The following is a 17,003-nucleotide window of genomic DNA, read 5'->3' on the forward strand; positions in this document are numbered from 1 at the left end:
TGGACCTGAGAATTCAGCGCCCTGCAACTAGTCAAAACACAAGCAAATGGAGAAAACATCTTTACCAAAATCACAGCATACATTTGTCTATGGTGTTCCTCAAGGTTTTGGTGTCTTAATGTGGTGTTATGGAGGAATTTCCGACCATTTCTTATCAATTTTCGAGTGGTAAACAATTGTTAAATTTAGCACCAAATCTGTGTAACAAATGGTATCAATCCAAAAATTGCTGCAACAACTTATGAAACATAAGTGAGCACATAGTAGGTATGCCATCATATAATTTCAATCATAATGTTGAGCCCTTATACACCTTCACAGTTATAAAGATTTGTTAGGCATTTTATGCATTTATTTGATTGTGGAAATGTGGGAAAAGAGAGCAGGGGAATAACATGCAGCAAACGGTCTGGCCAGCTGGGAATCGAATCGGCGACTAATTGCCCAGGGCATTTGCACCCGTGTGGTAGGCGCCCTAATCACATGGCTATCGGGTCGCCCAAATTATTTTTTTATTTCTGATTTATGACTAGAACAACCTGACACACAGTGCTGAGCTGCAGCTTCAATTTATCTTCAGGTTCCCAGCTTTCAGATGATGTACACCACTTCTATGTGACATATACTGTTGACCTTTAATCTACCCCTGAACATCCCACCCCTTTAAAAAGGGGGTGGAATGCTAAGAGGTTAATATAGTCAGTCTTTTGTTTTATTAATTTCCATTGTGTTCTGTGAGATTTGCAGGGTTGTGTTTGCTTAGCATTTTGTCTTATTTAATGTGTTTTCTGAAGTTGCAGTGCAGTGGCCCTGCAGTTGAGCTCTCAGGGCCAATGTAGGAAAAAGCCCATTTCTGCTCCGACTGAAAGGCAAAAATGAAATGAGAGAAAGGTCATTGCTGACAGGATGGAGGTAGGAGTGTCAATGGTAAGTGATGTCACAGTTGTCTTGATTGCTGTCAGGGATCACTGGTAGATGGAGACTGAACACGGTTTCCTCTGCCATTGTGAAAGATTTACATTCTCTGTGCAATAAGAAGAGAGGGATGGATCAGCACTGACTGCGAAGCCTTGCTTCAGGAGGGAGATGGAAGATAAATATGATGAAGACATAGAATGTGCCTTTCCAGAAATCAAAGAAAGTCACACACAGCTTTTACAGTTAAAGTGTTCACTGCGAGGCATTCTCCTGCTTGAGTCCCCGATACAAGATGTGCAGTGAGGTGAATCAACCCTGAAGCGGATTCAAGTTTTCTACGTCGTCTGCTGAGAGACATTTCTGTGTGCTGCCTGGGATACCTACCTCTGGCCTGTCTCTTTGTGTGTTCACAGAATCCACGCCTAAATAGACAGACTCCACTTTACATCCTGAGAAAGAGCAAACAAAGCAAGGCTTATTAACACAAAATTATCTTTGGTCATACTATCTTTCTCTAGGTGGCAAGTTTACATTGGACTCCAAATACAAATATTTTAAAAGGCATAATATGCAGTGTTATCCTAAAAAAAACTATGTATAGACTAATACACACAAAAAAATCATCACTTATGACCCACTAGAAGTGTGTGGTAGTGTCTGTATCTGCAGAGACTCTGCCCTCTGCCTGTATTTTCTCTTTTCTTCTTATGTTTCAGTGTGCAGGACGTTTATGGGTGTCGGCAAAGAGCCTTTGGGCCTCACGTGGGTGTGTAACCCCCAGCCAATAACAGCGTGCAGGTAGTGCAGCCCATTCTAGTGGCGTGTTCATGCCACCTCGGAATGACAGGGACCCATCCCTGTGATTACGTTGTTTTTCCAACTACCAGCGTTCACATGGTTAGGATGGTCGGGATGCGTGTTCTTCTTCTTCAGTTATATTGGCGTTTGGCATAACAACTTGTTGCATGATTGCCACCAACTGTTGGCCGTAGCCTAGAGCATCAGGTGTGTGAAAACATGGTGAAAACATGGAGGCCACAATCATTTGCTGCGGTTTTCTTATGCGAGCATACAAACAGCACATCGTCAGGTGTTTGTTATCTGCAGGACAACGGACGGAAAAGGACACGGATAAGGTGTTGTTTTTTTTTATACATAGGCCTATTTATGAATAATTTGAAACATGTTATGTCTGTGTATGTTTCTCAACAGAGGCGTTTGTCCACAATAAATACGTTTACTGTCATTGAAATATGTTCAGTGAACCAAATTCGCCTACATCAAACGTCAGTTGTCAACAACGCGTCACCAACTGGGAAACTCGGTTAGCAAAATCTGGCCTGAGTTTCCCACCTCTGATTCCCACAGGAAGGGACGTGAATGATGACGTTTTCACTCGGAAAAACGTTTTTCCGATGTCCATGAACGCACGGTAGTTCCTAAAACCGCCGCTTTGCCCATCAGCGTCTCATACCAACGCCCAAGTTTAACTGTCACACACACAGGGAAACAGACAGGATGAAGCTCTGCATTGACTCATAATCCCGCAATGCTGCACCTTCCCAGGGAGGTGTGGGTGCGTTTACCTTTAATTTAGAACATAACCGCCATGAAACTGCATTCTACGGCGTGCCCTCACTTCATTTACTCTCTAGCTCTCTCGACCGCTGTGTTCTCTCTCTGGCTCTGAGCCGGGGGGGGAGAGGTCAACTTTGAACACTGTGTGTTTTCAAACAGTAAGCAATACTCACTTCATATTTTACCTTCAAAATAAGTGTTTCAGACAGAATGATGCAACAAAAAAAACATGGATGCCTTAACGTGGAAGATTAATAATAGTCAATATTATATGTCGATATAAGCCTAGAAAATTATAGAACTCACCGTAAGCCATGGGGGTCAACTTCAAAACCGTGTGCAAAGGACACTTAAGGTAAGGCAACTCATCTGTGGAGACAGACAGAAAGTTATGAAACATCTTTGAAGTTGCAGGGTTAAGTTGTACAGCATATTTTCATTTAAGGCTGCAAATGGTGCTTTTCAATATGTTGTAGTTTAGCCAAAGAAATGTATTCTAATTTTTTTTTTTTTTATTAACCTGATGTATATCATAAATCAGCATATAATCAGAAAACGCTTACATTTTTTTGTTCATATCTCCTACTGTAAGTCCTTCATACCTGCAGTCTTGTCCAGGAAATATGCAAGAAGACAACGCATGACGGCCTGGTGACAAACGACCAGAATATTCTCCTGTCTCTCCAACTCCATGATCACAGGCTCCAGTCGCTGCACCAGGTCTTCATAAGACTGACGGAGAATCAAAGACTGTTCAAAAACACACCGTTTACAAGACACAAACATATCCATTCACCTCTAAAGAATAATAACGAGACGTTTGGAGGAACCACATTCTCACCTCTCCTTTAGGATAGCGGTAGCGGTACTTGTCTTGGTCTCTCAGTGCAAACTCCAGAGGGTAATGCTCTTGGATCTCCTCGTACATCATTTCCTCACACACACCCTTAGTAAAGAGGGGAAAAGATGTGTTTAGCTTGAGCAAACAAATTCTTAAAAAGGACCTTTTGTATTCATTTATGATAAATACAGGAATAGACATACAGCATCTATTTCGTTGAGGGACTTCCACTGTTCGTATGGCACTCCCAAGCACTCCGCTGTCTGAATTGTCCTCTTCATTTGGCTGGTCCACACTTTCAGATCTTTGATGTTCTGGTCCTGGATGAATTTCCTCAGACTTTTGGCAAACTGGAACCCAAGAGACCGAATCCATCCAATGAGAACAATTATTTCTCTTCAAAAACCATACTGACATATCTTTTAGACCACACTTAAACTCACATGTGACTCAAACACGCACCTCTTTTCCTCTGGCGGACAAGGCAGAGTCTCCTCCGATCCGTCCCTTGATGTTGAGGTCGCTCTCCCCGTGGCGACACAGGTAGATGGAGCGCGGCGTGATGTGAATGTTCATCAGGTAGTAGACGATTCGGCTTTGGATGTGGTCAAGGACGCGGTTCACCAGGTAACGACAGCCCACGTCCATGATCTTTATGTAGGACAGATCCCTGGAGCAAAGAGAGTCAGTCAACCGTCTGCGATCTTGACAAGGTAGTTTGATCTGATGATAGTCATTTTGTGTTTCCTCACCTGTCCAGAACCTCGTCCAGAGGCTGGTAGGAGGACTCGTAACACTTGATCCTCTTCATGAAGTCCTCAATGACCTCCTCTGTGTTGCAGTGTGTGTAGTCTGGGCTGTCCAACTTAACTTGCTACAAAGGGAAGAGGGTGTGAGCAGAGAAAACAGGACAATGGCACTGCTTTCAGCCTTTTCTTTTTACACCGAGTTTGTTTGTTTAGATTTGAACCAGAGCTTGAAAGTCTTATTGGGCTACCTTCATATAACCACATTTTAACTGCTTTTGGCTTTGAATGCCAGTGTGAAAACACCCAAACGCGCACATTTTTTGAAACTTCGCAATGTCACTCTATCATTTGCAAGGAAGAGTGAATTTGTCAGATATCTTTTTTACGTATTACTTATGTCGACCATTTTTTCTCTCTCAAAATAACTACAGAACATTGTTTGCTCATCATATTTTCAATGGTTTGTACTGGATAGAAAACAAAGAGAAAAAGGCTTACCACTATGTTTTGTGCAATAACATCTGGGTCCTCACACACAGACTCCACAAAAAATACCTGCATTGACAAGACAATATAATAAACTTCAGGCCATCAAGTTCAAGTGACTGATTGAATTCAATAAAACCTTGCCTTGGTTAACCTACCTTGAATCCATTCTGCTCAGCGAACTTGATGATGGTTCCTCGTCTTTCTCTTGTTGTATTTGTGGCATCAAACACCTGAAACAGCAGGGGAAAAATACACTCCTTATGAGATATGATAAGATAGATTTTATTGTCCCGAAGGAAATTTGTCTTGGACACATACACATACAGTAGTGTTATACAGCCCTGGTATGTATTGATATGATGATTTGCCATGGAGAACCATGGGACAGCATCAAGGACTCACCGCCACCTGTCCTCCTTCCACACTCAGGTACTGCCGGACATCATTAAGTGCTGCCAACGCACACTGGCTGTGGAAGGACAGCAGACACAGACTCAGTGTACTGCAAAGATTTCTAACGTTTGTTACCCAACTACATCGATTAGTATTTAGGCAGACACACTTTAAACATTTAAACCGTATCTTTAGATGCTGTGTGTTGTAGAAATTTGTCACATGAAAAACAATATAAGACAACCTTTTTTGATTTTACTGTATGTTATGTTTTTAGTCTTGGTCCTTGATGGTAAAGTATTTTGGATACCTGCTGGTTGCTGTAAAGAGCTATATAAATACATCTTGAATAAACAATGGTTTAAAATCATAGTATTGTGAATCATTTGGGTTTTTTAAGATGAAGACATCTCGACTAAAATTACCAATCACAAAAAATGTATAATTAGGAATAATTAAAAAAACTGTGTTTGTGCACAAGAAGTCCAAGTTGAACCAGAAAGAAACTCTCAAAATCTGTAATATTTGTTTAATTTATTTTTTCATTTCCAAATAAGTAGTTTAGATCCTAAAAACACATTTCTTTTCTAATAATGGTCTACAGAATTACCTTAAGAAATATAACTTGTCATCTGGATAGAGTACTGAAGTATTATGTTATTACTGTATATAAAGTGTATATCAGGGTGGTCAACCATGTGCTGCAGAGAGGCAAAAGTCTGCCGATTTTCAGTCCGTCCGATCACCTGAAAACCTGCAGACTGTTGGCTGGTCAGTGCTCATGGTTGGCCAATCAGTGTAGACTTACCGTCTGATTTTTAACCCCTCTTCATTATCTGGACGGAAGAACTCAAAGGACTTGTAGATCTTTAGACACTCCCTCCGGTACTGGCCAACGTTGAACTCTGTTACAGATGAAAAATGTGTATTTTTCAAAAGATGGGAGTACAGCTGGTTTCTACAATGTGTGTATGTGTTGGGGCTGTAGCTGGTACCTTTGGTTGGCACACCTATCCAGTTTAAGTAGCGTGTGAGCTTCTTTGAAATGTAAGTCTTCCCTCGAGCTGGAAGTCCAACAGTCACAATAAGGGTCGGGCAGTTTGTCATACACACTGAGAGAGAGAGAGAGAGAGAGAGAGAGAGAGAGAGAGAGAGACACTTTTAATAGATTTAACTCACTTCTTCTCACACATTTAATTGGCTTAGTGTGGCTTGTCAACATTATTCCATTCAGTAAGAGTTTAATAGTTTTGAAGGTTGTTCATAATTACACCCGACAGTGAGAACACTTGTTGCAAAGATTTTGAGACAAGCTGTTAATGAGAATGAGAAAAAAGGAAGGGATTTCCTTTAATTGTTAATTACTTTCTTTATTTTAAATATTTAAATTGTCATTTTTAATACACTTTAAAAAGTAGGTTCAAATGCTAAACTCCTGCGCATAAAAATACATTACAACACTGAGCTCTTTTGCATACAGTATATCCGTCCTTGTGTTTGATGTGACACTCCCTCACCTCACAGACCATACGGGAAAAAGAAGAAGAGACTCTTCAGTGAATAATGTAGTAATAAATACATCTATACTAGAAGGTAGGCTATAGGTATAGGCCCAGATGCGGATGCAGGGCTGGACTGCTTGATTTCAAAGAAACAGCAATAAGGAAAGCAGAGCTTGACTCAGCAAAAACAAGCCTGCAGAGAGAGCAAACCAGAGTGAGAGCGAGTGGCTGAAATAAAACACAGCTGCTCACTCTCACATCCACACTAACACAAGTCAACACCCATCAGACATGTTAGCTGTGAGTGGGGTAAATTGATGTATTTGGGTCATGTGTGTATCATGGCCAAACCCAATTCAGCGAGCTTGCAATAATCCTTTCAATCGCGAAATGTACTTCCATGCCTGTGATGTTAGGAGGGTAAATAAACCGGATAAGATGGTGCAACACTGCCCAGCACAAAAGGCAAGAATAACAGTTATTCAGCAACTAATTAGTGTGCTTCATCTAAAACAACCGCGCGCAAATGTCACATAAAGAAACACATTTAAGATCAAAGACGAACTGGGCCCAGGAAAACATGAATAAAAGAAAATATGATGAAAGAAAAGAAAATATATTAGCAGCATCACATCCCAGTCACATCCTTTGCGGCACTTAACGGCCAGCTGCATCTTACCCCGTCTCTGAGCTATGTGCCCGTTTTTGCACGGCATCCAGATCTTCCTAAGCGGGTTCTGGGTGAGTTCCCGCGGGGAAGTCTCCAACATGAACTCATCGTTGTCTAACATTATGGATGTTGGATCACTGCTACCCTCCTAATGTTTAACTGAGGCGGTGGGCTGTAGCCCTGACAGTGTGGCTCAGGGGGGTGGTGGATGTCACATATCAGCTGAGAACAGCAGTTGTTCATTACCATAACGACTGGAGACTGAGCGCAACACAGAATGATGGAGCAAAACAAGGAGCCATGGACAGAATGTGCAGTAACCAGCATGTCAGTCGTGTTATTTTCACCTTAACTATAACGGCCTCAATTTGTATTTTCAATTGTTTACTAATTTTATGTTCCAGTGTTATCCCAGGCATTTATCACAGACTTGTTTCCAATTTAATTTTTCAGCAGCACACAATGCACGAATATGCTTCTTTAAGACTGGGAAGGCACTTCGTCTAAGTAATGATGCACTCAAAAGATAAATAGAAATATAATGTTTGACAAAATAATCCTATAACTCAAAGTCTATTTAGCCTACTAGCTTTTCCAGAGCTTAGAAATATAATAGAAACTGGCAAACCATAAAATATCGCTCAATTCACTAATAAATGATAACGTTCCTTTGTCAACCATTATATTAACAAAAGTACCATTATTCACAGAAAGACAGCTACATGTTCGGGAATGGGAGGCTTTGTTTAAGTTTGTTTTAACTTTTTGTAGCACATTCTGTTTTTGTTGTCTTTTTGACAGTCTTGTGATGCTCATATTTGAATTAACCTTCTGTGGTGTAAACTAATACAATTTACTGAATCCTTTTTATACATATTTCCAGACGATAAGCAAACAAATACTTATTTCTAAGACACCACCTTTTTAAATGTTACCGTAATGACGCGCGGAGTGAGCAAAAGAAGCTGAAAAAAGCAGATGTTAAAACAAAAACAAGAGTTAAGCTGCTCAAATGCAGCACACATGGGCACTGAATGCAGCTGAGAAATGAACCAATCAGAGAAGAGATAAGAGGTCCAGCGGCCAATAGAAGAGGCGGCTCTGTGATAAGGAGGGCGTGCTGACTGCATGGAGCTCAGATCGTTTAAGCCACTCACACGCATAAACAGTATATACATGACCCATTCACGGGCCCCACAGGCCACTCTCGTGGTAAAAGTCGTCAACAACTTCAACATCAGATAATGTAAATCTTTTGTCAAAGTTTTGGAAACCCAAATATATTCAGTATGCGATGATATAAAAACACAGAAAAGCAGCAGATCTTCACATTTAAGAGTCTTGAATCAGCAAGTGTTGATAAATGACTTTAAACAATTGTCAATTAATGTTTATGCAGATCAACTAATTGCTTCATCAACTAATCATGTCAGCACATAACCAATTATGTGTTCTCCAGTACAGTTAAGTCTTCCATTAGGTCTCAGGTTCAGTTACAGCATAAAAATAACTTTGTTTTAATTAACTGTCGTCTCTGTACAGCAATGTTGTCGTCCTAAGCCAAAATGTGTGTTTGTACAACAAAGGCAACAGATGGAAAATGCTGACTATATCAATATCCTGCATGAGACAAGAAAAAAATAAGTCCAGTACAGCAGCCAGAACATCATCAGCTATCTATGCAAAACTGGTTCAAGTTTCACTTTAAAGTAATGACTGAAAACATCCAGACTTGTAATGAATATGGACGCCTGCATTGGGTTTGTTTTCAACAACCTACTAATGTAGGGTCAAAGCTGTAACACCAGGTGGCGCTGTGTACTTTCACCAGTGTTTGAGTAGTAGACTTGGGTATGTGACACATCTATGTCATGACAGGTGTATTGCTCAGGACCCAAGCATCTAAAATAGAGATCATTTGTGTGTGTGCGTGTGTGTGTGTGTGTGTGTGTGTGTGTGTGTGTGTGTGTGTGTGTGTGTGTGTGTGTGTGTGTGTGTGTGTGTGTGTGTGTGAAAATAAAGAAGTATAACTGAATTAAGCAATCACATGAATACATTTATAAAATTACAAAATCAAAAAACTAAATAAAATTCTATAAAGTATCTCTACTTTAATGTCTTGATGACGTTGTAGCTTGCTTGCCTGCTTTTACATTCCCTCACTCATCTCTTCCTAAACGTACATAAAACATATTCCTCAGCTGCAATTAAAACCTTCGTTAGAAGTTTAAATCTCTACGTCTAATGTGGGCTGGACCTTTTGATTCTGAAACGTGTGGCATGTTAGGCTGAGTGCCAAATTGCAGCATTTATCAATCTCCTGTCACATCTCTGGTTAGCTTTCTCTCTGTCCTATTTATTTTTTCTATTTTTTGAGAAATGTAACAACTCAGTGATTAAAATGCTGAAGAACAGGTGTTTTAAGGCTGACAAATGCTGGTAACGATCATTTATAGTATGACCAGTTGCAGTGTTTGGCAGTGAAGTGTGATTGCAGCAAGTTGATACAGGGTTAAACACTATCTTGTCTGGATCATATATTACCATTATATTGCCTAAAATATGCATTGTTGTATCCATTAGGTTACGTTATGTTGTGTATGTAACAGAGGAACAAAATAAAACATAATGTTGAGTCTATAACCTAATAGTGATTTAGGCTAGAGCGTGTGAGTTGTTTTAGTTTAAAAAGATCAGGACCTTTTTGTTTCTGCTGACCTTCTACACTTCAAACATATGATTGATATTTGCATTAAGATGTAGTTACCCTCCCATTTTGCAGCTATGACAGCCTCCACTCTTGGGAAGGCTTTCTACAAGATGTTGGAACCTGACTGCAGGCCAGACACTGATAAGGCAATAAGGCCTGGTTTGCAGTCGGCATTTGAACTCATCCTAAAGGTGTTGGACGGGGTTGAGGTCAGGGCTCTGTGCTGGCCAGTCGCCTTCCTCTGCACCATACCTAGAAATGTCTTCATCATTTCTTCATTGACCTAGTTTTGGGAACAGTTTGGGGAAGAAGGCCTATCCTTTTTCAAGATGACATTGCCCCTATACAAAAAAAAAAACACAGCACATACTATTGCGTAAAATACCCTTGAATGCTTTACTGTTGAGATGTCCCATCAACTACAACTAAGGGGGTTAGACCAAACCATTAAAAAAAAACAGACTTCACAGAAGAATGAAGAATGAAGCTCAAGAAGACGCTCAAGGATGGCGCCGCAGAATGGTGACACGGTGTGTAGGTGCGCTCTGTTTTGTGTTTTAACTTTGTTTCTTGCGATGGTACCCGTATCTCATTCACCAGTGAAGAGCTTCACCTCCACCTCAGCAAGGTCCTGGGCCTCCCCACCAATGCCCTCCATAAAGGTCCACCCCCCCACCCACCTCAGTGACGACTCTCTCCATCCATGAGAGGGACGACAACAGACTCTTTAGGAGTCAGAACCCCAGGAAAGCTTGAAGCACTGCGATGATCAGCTGTCTCCAGTGTTCACAGACATTTTTAACAACTCACTGGAGACATGCCACGTGCCAGCCTGCTTCAAGACCTCAACCATAATCCCTGTCCCCAAGAAGCCAAGGACCACAGGACTTAATGACTTCAGACCCGTCGCCCTGACCTCTGTGGTTATGAAGTCCTTTGAGCGCCTTGTGCTTTCACACCTCAAAGACATCACCGACCCCCTCCTGGACCCCCTGCAGTTTGCCTACAGAGCCAATAGGTCTGTAGACGATGCAGTCAACCTGACCCTCCACTACATCCTCCGGCACCTGGACTCCGCAGGAACCTATGCCAGGATCCTGTTTGTGGACTTCAGCTCTGCCTTTAACACCATCATCCCGGCTCTGCTCCAGGAGAAACTCTCCCAGCTAGGCGTGCCTGACTCCACCTGCAGGTGGATCACTGACTTCCTGTCTGACAGGAAGCAGCATGTGAAGCTGGGGAAACACGTCTCCAACTCACAGACCATCAGCACCGGATCCCCCTCAGGGCTGTGTTCTTTCCCCCTCTGCTCTTCTCCCTGTACACCAACAGCTGCACCTCCAGTCACCAGTCTGTCAAGCTTCTGAAGTTTGCGGACGACACCTCCCTCATCGGACTCATCTCTGATGATGACGAGTCCACCTACAGGTGGGAGGCTGACCACCTGGTGACCTGGTGCAAGCAAAACAATCTAGAGCTCAACGCTCTATAGACAGTGGAGATGGTTGTGGACTTCAGGAAGAACCCAGCCCCACCTGCCCCCATCACCCTCTGTGGCTCCACAATTGACACTGTGGAGTCTTTCCGCTTCCTGGGAACTACCATCTCCCAGGACCTCAAGTGGGAGCTGAACATCAGCTCCCTCGTCAAGAAAGCACAACAGAGGATGTACTTCCTGCGGCAGCTGAAGAAATTCAACCTGCCAAAGACAATGATGGTGCACTTCTACACAGCCATCATTGAGTCCATCCTCACATCCTCCATCACCATCTGGTACGCTGCTAGCACTGCCAAGGACAAGGGCAGACTGCAGCATGTCATTCGGTCTGCAGAGAAGGTGATTGGCTGCAATCTGCCGCCGCTCCAGGACCTTTACGCCACCAGGACTCTGAAGTGTGCTGGAAAGATTGTGGCCGACCCCTCCCACCCCAGACTAGAGATGGTCCGATACCATTTTTTGCTTCCCGATACCGATTCCGATACCTGAACTTGCGTATCGGCCGATACCGAGTACCGATCCGATACCAGTGTGTCATATATATTTCATTATGTTTTAACAACTGTATACTACTATCCCTGTATGGATGTGATATTATTTCTATCTTTGTTGTCTGGCTCAGGTTAAACTCTTTGCGAAACATGAACAAACACAAACAATGAACGCCACAGAACGTTCTTTTATTATGCAGTTTGACAGTCAGTTATAACGGAAAAAGAACATAAACTACTTTAACGTATTTTTTCTTTAGGGCTTTATTACGTGGTATCGGATCGGTGCATAAACTCCAGTACTTCCCGATACCGATACTGCGTTTTAGGCGGTATCGGAGCCAATACCGATACTGGTATCGGTATCGAAACATCTCTACCCCGGACACAAACTCTTTGAGACACTCCCCTCTGGCAGGAGGCTGAGGTCCATCAGGACCAAAACCTCACGTCACATGAACAGCTTTTTCCCCTCCGCCACTAGCCTTATTAACAAGGCCCGGAAACCACCCTGACACTCCACCTTCATGCCACTGTTCTCTCTCTGCTGTAATGCTCTTTATTTTTTATTTATATCTTTATTTATTCTTTATTTTTAACTTAATACATACTATGTAAATATACTTATACTGTTTGTACCTATACTTATATTGTTTAATATTCAATCTAAAGAATGTGTGACGTGCACCAACAACACCAAAACAAATTCCTTGTATGTGTTAAAAAACGTACTTGGCAATAAAACCCTTTCTGATTCTGATTCTGATGAAGGAGATAGCTGGTTTTGTCCAATCAATAGTCTGAAACACAAAGATATTCATTTTACACTGATATAAGCCAAAGAAAAACAGCAAGCACCCACACTGGAGAAGCTGCAAACAGAGTTTCTTTTTGGCATGTTTGTTTGACAAATGACTTAAATGATTACTTGATTATCAAATATGTTGGCAATATGTTAGAAAAATGATTGATCAAAGAATGGACAAAATCGCTGGAGTTTTCTCAAAGTTCGTTTTTACTTGCAAGTAGAGTCAGTTTTACAGCACTTCAGCGCACAACAGTGTCTTTTTAAAGGAGTTAGGAGTCAAGTTAGTTATTCGGTTCATGCAATCAGTAGCTTCTCTGGTCATGCGCGGCATCTCCTCCACATTAAGCGCTCCGCCCTCAGGATACATCCTGTGCTCTTTGCAAGGTCACTCATCTTTCATGATTAAAGGAGAATTCTGGTCAATTTCAACATGTAGCTATGTTGTTTGTTGTGACGCAGTGCTGTCAGTAGCGAGAAAAATGAAAATAATCAATGTTGCCTACACTTGTAATGACATCACAAACATGTTAAAGTGCCCATATTATGAAAAAAACACTTTTTCTGGGATTTGGGGTGTTCTTTTGTGTCTCTGGTGCTTCCACACACATACAAACTTTGAAAGAAATCCATCCATGCTGTTTTGAGTGAGATACGGTTTCTGAATGTGTCCTGCCTTCAGTCTCTGGGTGAGCTGTTCAAAATCGGCACGGCTTGTGATGTGTGTCACAAGCCAAAACGAGCTGGCTAACCGCAACCATTAGCTCATAGCATTAGCGTTAACGCTAACGCTAGCATGCTACCTCGTTCTCAATAGCAAAGCACTCCTACAACACACACAAGTTCACCATAATCTACAAAAGAACTACTTACATGTGCGCCCTCATTTAGAAGTCTCCCAGCTAATCCTGCCTTGTAACTGACCGAAGTTGTAGAAACAGCCTTTCTTTTACCGTTTATGGAGCTAGCTAGCTGACATGATCTACATCTGAGCTACTGCGCATGTGCGAGTGCAATCAAAGATAGTACAGAAGAAGAAGAAGAAGAAAAGAGGTCTCACTCTGTAGCTAAAACAGAGACCAGGTGAAAAGAGGATCTGCAGCAGTGAGAGAGAGCGATGCAGTACAACAGAAATATGGTGTTTTTTGAAAATTAAACCATGTAAACCTATTCTGGTACAACCTTAAAATACAATTATGAACCTGAAAATGAGCATAATATGGGTGCTTTAAGAGGCTAAAAGCACGTTTAAAACCTGCCCCATTTCAGACGCCTGGGTTTGAAAGCTAGCAGTAGCATAACTCAGTGTAGGCAACACCGATTATTTTCGTTTTTCTCGCTACTGACGGCACTACGTGACAAGAAACAACACAGCTGCGTGTTGAAATCGACCGGAATTCTCATTTAACACATGAAAGATAGAAATACTAAAACAGCAGCTTGGATGCAAATGGTTTAACAAAGAAACTGAAGCAAAACCGTTCTAAGCATAATTTTTCTAACACATTTTGTGACGATCAACTATAATTAAATAACTAATCTTTTCGGCACTAATTTGTATCTAGTCTAATCCAGAATCGGTCCTTCTGTGTTACATGCGACAGGCTGACAGAGAAGGCCTGTTTCGTCTGAGCCTGAGCAAGCAAGATTTACTTCTCCATCGTACAGAAACATTGCTACTAATGTTGCTATTTGCAAGCATACATGTACAAGAATAACAAAAAACAACCTTGCACTTAAATGTTCCCAGATGTCAAAACATCAGTTTGGTCAGTTCACCAGTACAATGCAGGCGTACAATGACTGCATAGGCATTACACATACAAATGTAGACTACCAGCTCTGCCTGAAGCCTATAATGAGATTCTGAGTGAGCGGGTGAACTTTCCCCCAGATAGAGAGCAGACACAGGGAGGGAGGTGCAGTGAGCCAGCGAGTGAGTCAATGAGCGAGGATGAGAGGGAGCGATTTATTGTGATTATTTGGGATCTGACGGAGATAAAAACGGGGAAAATAAGGATTAGAGAGGTGGAAAAAGAGGGTGGGAGAAGGTAGATTTACTGCAGCTGGCAGCATCTAAGGAATGGGGGTAAATATGTTCTGAGGTATAAGTGTAGGGATATAATCTGTATTGGGTCTGCTGCACCCACTAAAGCATATTTCTCTCCGTCTGGAGTTTAAACACATATGGGCTATGTGGGCACTCTAGAGACAAAGCTAACTCAATGCTTTCACAACCATGGTCTTTTTGTCATCACATTTACATCACTGTTAACAGCAAGGACATCTTAATATGCACATAAACTGTTATCACCATACTAAATAGCTAAAATACAAAGTAGCTGTTTGTATTTCGTTCTTAAAATACAGGCCTAACTAGGCCTCCAGAAATACAGAAGTATGTCACTTTCCAGCATGTTTTTCCTGTTTTTCTGCTTAGCCCCACCTCTCTCTGTGTGTTGGCAGACAGACAAGCCAGCAGAGCACATCTCCTACTCACTAACACAGCCTGAGCTTTATTCATCCCTAGTAAATCTGCCACAACATTTAAACCACAGTGACCATATTCGTACAAGAAACAGCAGTGGATCTACCCTCAAGATACAAAGTCTATATCAGAGACTTGGTAGAGTTTGTCTCTCTGCATGGGGTTTGTCAATATGACAGCACAGTAACACAATGTTTAACAGGCCCTCCAGGCTTCATGAAAAGTTACATAATAGCCTATTCTTTAATAACTAAATCACTAGATTATATAGGCTATAAGCATTGGTTCAGATGCCATTCATATGCACGTAATCCTTTGTAGTATGTGAAGTATTCATCGAGGAACCTCAATAGCAGGCAATATTGAGTAGGCTGGGTTAGACAGCCTGCAAACGTTAACACAGAAAGGTTCAGGCTCAAATGTTAAGAGCGCATTTCAGGCACATTTAGCACGTTTAGGTCGTCCCTGTTAGACCAGGATTTTGGACCCAAATTGACACTGAAGTCTCTTCTCCATCTGTCCCATCCACTGCTACACATGTTACTTACAATTGGTTGAAATTAATTTGTGCCTACAAGAGTTACTATAACAACAAAAAAAGACATTTAAAAGCAAGTCCAGCATGTCCTTCAAAAACAAAACTTTTTGGTATTTTATTCACAGCCACTGTGTGAGCCATATGGGGAGCTCCTAAATTTGTGATGCCCAAGGATAATGCTGGAAGTCCTGCAGCTGAACCAGGGGTTCCCTGGAGAGTAAAAAAGAGCCTGGAGGCCAGTGTATGACCTCACTCCTCTCCTCTCAATTTGTATTTTCAATTATTTGTATTTTGTATTTATCTCCTCTCTCCTCCTGCCACAAAGATTGGTCAGACAGTATTATTACCTTTGCATCCTAATGAGCGGACCCATAACATCAACTATGCTAACTCTAGACATTTCTCAAACATTCTTGAGTCCCAACTTAATCTCTCAGATCTGTTTGGGGGTCTTTGACACAATATTATAATAAGTGTCATGACGTGTTTTACATCCTCTCGTAACTGCCAGTCCATGTTAGCTTACAGGCTAGCTAACCCAGCAGCTGCAGCCAGGCTTAGCAGATAGGGAGATGTTAGCTACCAAAGCATCCTTGGCATTTGCAAACTATTTCTTTGCTACGTGAAAGCTGAAATACCCAGTCTTTCTCAAATGTCAAGGCTGTGTGCCGCCCGCAGCCTGTGCCGCCTTTCCTGGTTAGGAACTTGGAAGCCCTGTCAGCTCTGAAGCATGCCTACGTGACACAGCCTTGTTTACTTCCTTCGCTCGCTAGCCCAGCTGCTCTGCAGCACTCACCGCACACAATGACAATGTCGACTGACAAGAGTGTCAAAAATATATAAGTGTAGAAGTGAGAACTCAGCAGGAGTTTGCACCTTACCTGCCCTGTCCCGCGTGTTTCTCGGGCGGCATGAGCCCCTCATGGTCCAGATTTAAAGCCTCTTCTTTCCAGCGTGGTAAGCAGCGGGAGTCCCTACAGCAGCACAGGCAGCAATGAATGAAGCAAGTGAGCGCTGAGAGAAACACGCGCTCATCATTGCGTCCATAAGCGCGCACAAGCACATCTCTTTTATTGTATTGTTTAGCTGTGCTCATGCCTAGCTCTATCTTTACCTCTACCCCTGTCTGCATATATGTTTTAAGCCCTTTTTGTGTATGAAAAATAATCAGTCATATATGCACCAGCCAGCTGTGACCCTGGACCCCAGACCACACATGGGCCCCAAAAACCCAATATTGTTTTTTGTTAATTTCATTAATTGTAAATTTCTTGAAGAATTTTCACCACTTAAGTAAAAAATCAACCAAGTTGGGTCCTGCATCAACACATAA

At 41.9% G+C, this 17,003-nt stretch overlaps 1 protein-coding gene across 6 annotated transcripts in view; it reads right to left on the minus strand.

Moving 5' to 3' along the window:
- The window catches only part of pfkfb4b (6-phosphofructo-2-kinase/fructose-2,6-biphosphatase 4b), an 18,946-nt gene extending 2,272 nt beyond the window's left edge, over positions 1-16,674 (minus strand). Inside the window, exons 1-14 of one of the 6 annotated variants that reach the window (XM_078248435.1) lie at positions 16,552-16,674; positions 5,964-6,080; positions 5,777-5,873; positions 4,978-5,044; positions 4,731-4,805; positions 4,585-4,641; positions 4,090-4,211; positions 3,800-4,007; positions 3,541-3,687; positions 3,338-3,442; positions 3,099-3,228; positions 2,803-2,865; positions 1,303-1,367; positions 322-1,073 (exon numbers count right to left, since the gene is read on the minus strand). In XM_078248435.1, the coding sequence (XP_078104561.1) occupies positions 966-1,073; positions 1,303-1,367; positions 2,803-2,865; positions 3,099-3,228; positions 3,338-3,442; positions 3,541-3,687; positions 3,800-4,007; positions 4,090-4,211; positions 4,585-4,641; positions 4,731-4,805; positions 4,978-5,044; positions 5,777-5,873; positions 5,964-6,080; positions 16,552-16,594 (1,404 nt within the window). In that variant the 5' untranslated portion in view covers positions 16,595-16,674 and the 3' untranslated portion in view covers positions 322-965. Of the gene's footprint in view, positions 1-321; positions 1,368-2,802; positions 2,866-3,098; positions 3,229-3,337; positions 3,443-3,540; positions 3,688-3,799; positions 4,008-4,089; positions 4,212-4,584; positions 4,642-4,730; positions 4,806-4,977; positions 5,045-5,776; positions 5,874-5,963; positions 6,081-7,149; positions 7,344-13,517; positions 13,613-16,551 lie in introns of those variants that run through there. The other 5 variants (XM_078248437.1, XM_078248432.1, XM_078248436.1 and 2 more) reach the window with 5 other exon arrangements.
- Positions 16,675-17,003: the final 329 nt, after the last annotated feature.

The sequence above is a fragment of the Sander vitreus genome, chromosome 4 (assembly GCF_031162955.1).
Source record: "Sander vitreus isolate 19-12246 chromosome 4, sanVit1, whole genome shotgun sequence".
In the NCBI taxonomy this organism is placed as follows: Eukaryota; Metazoa; Chordata; class Actinopteri; order Perciformes; family Percidae; genus Sander; species Sander vitreus.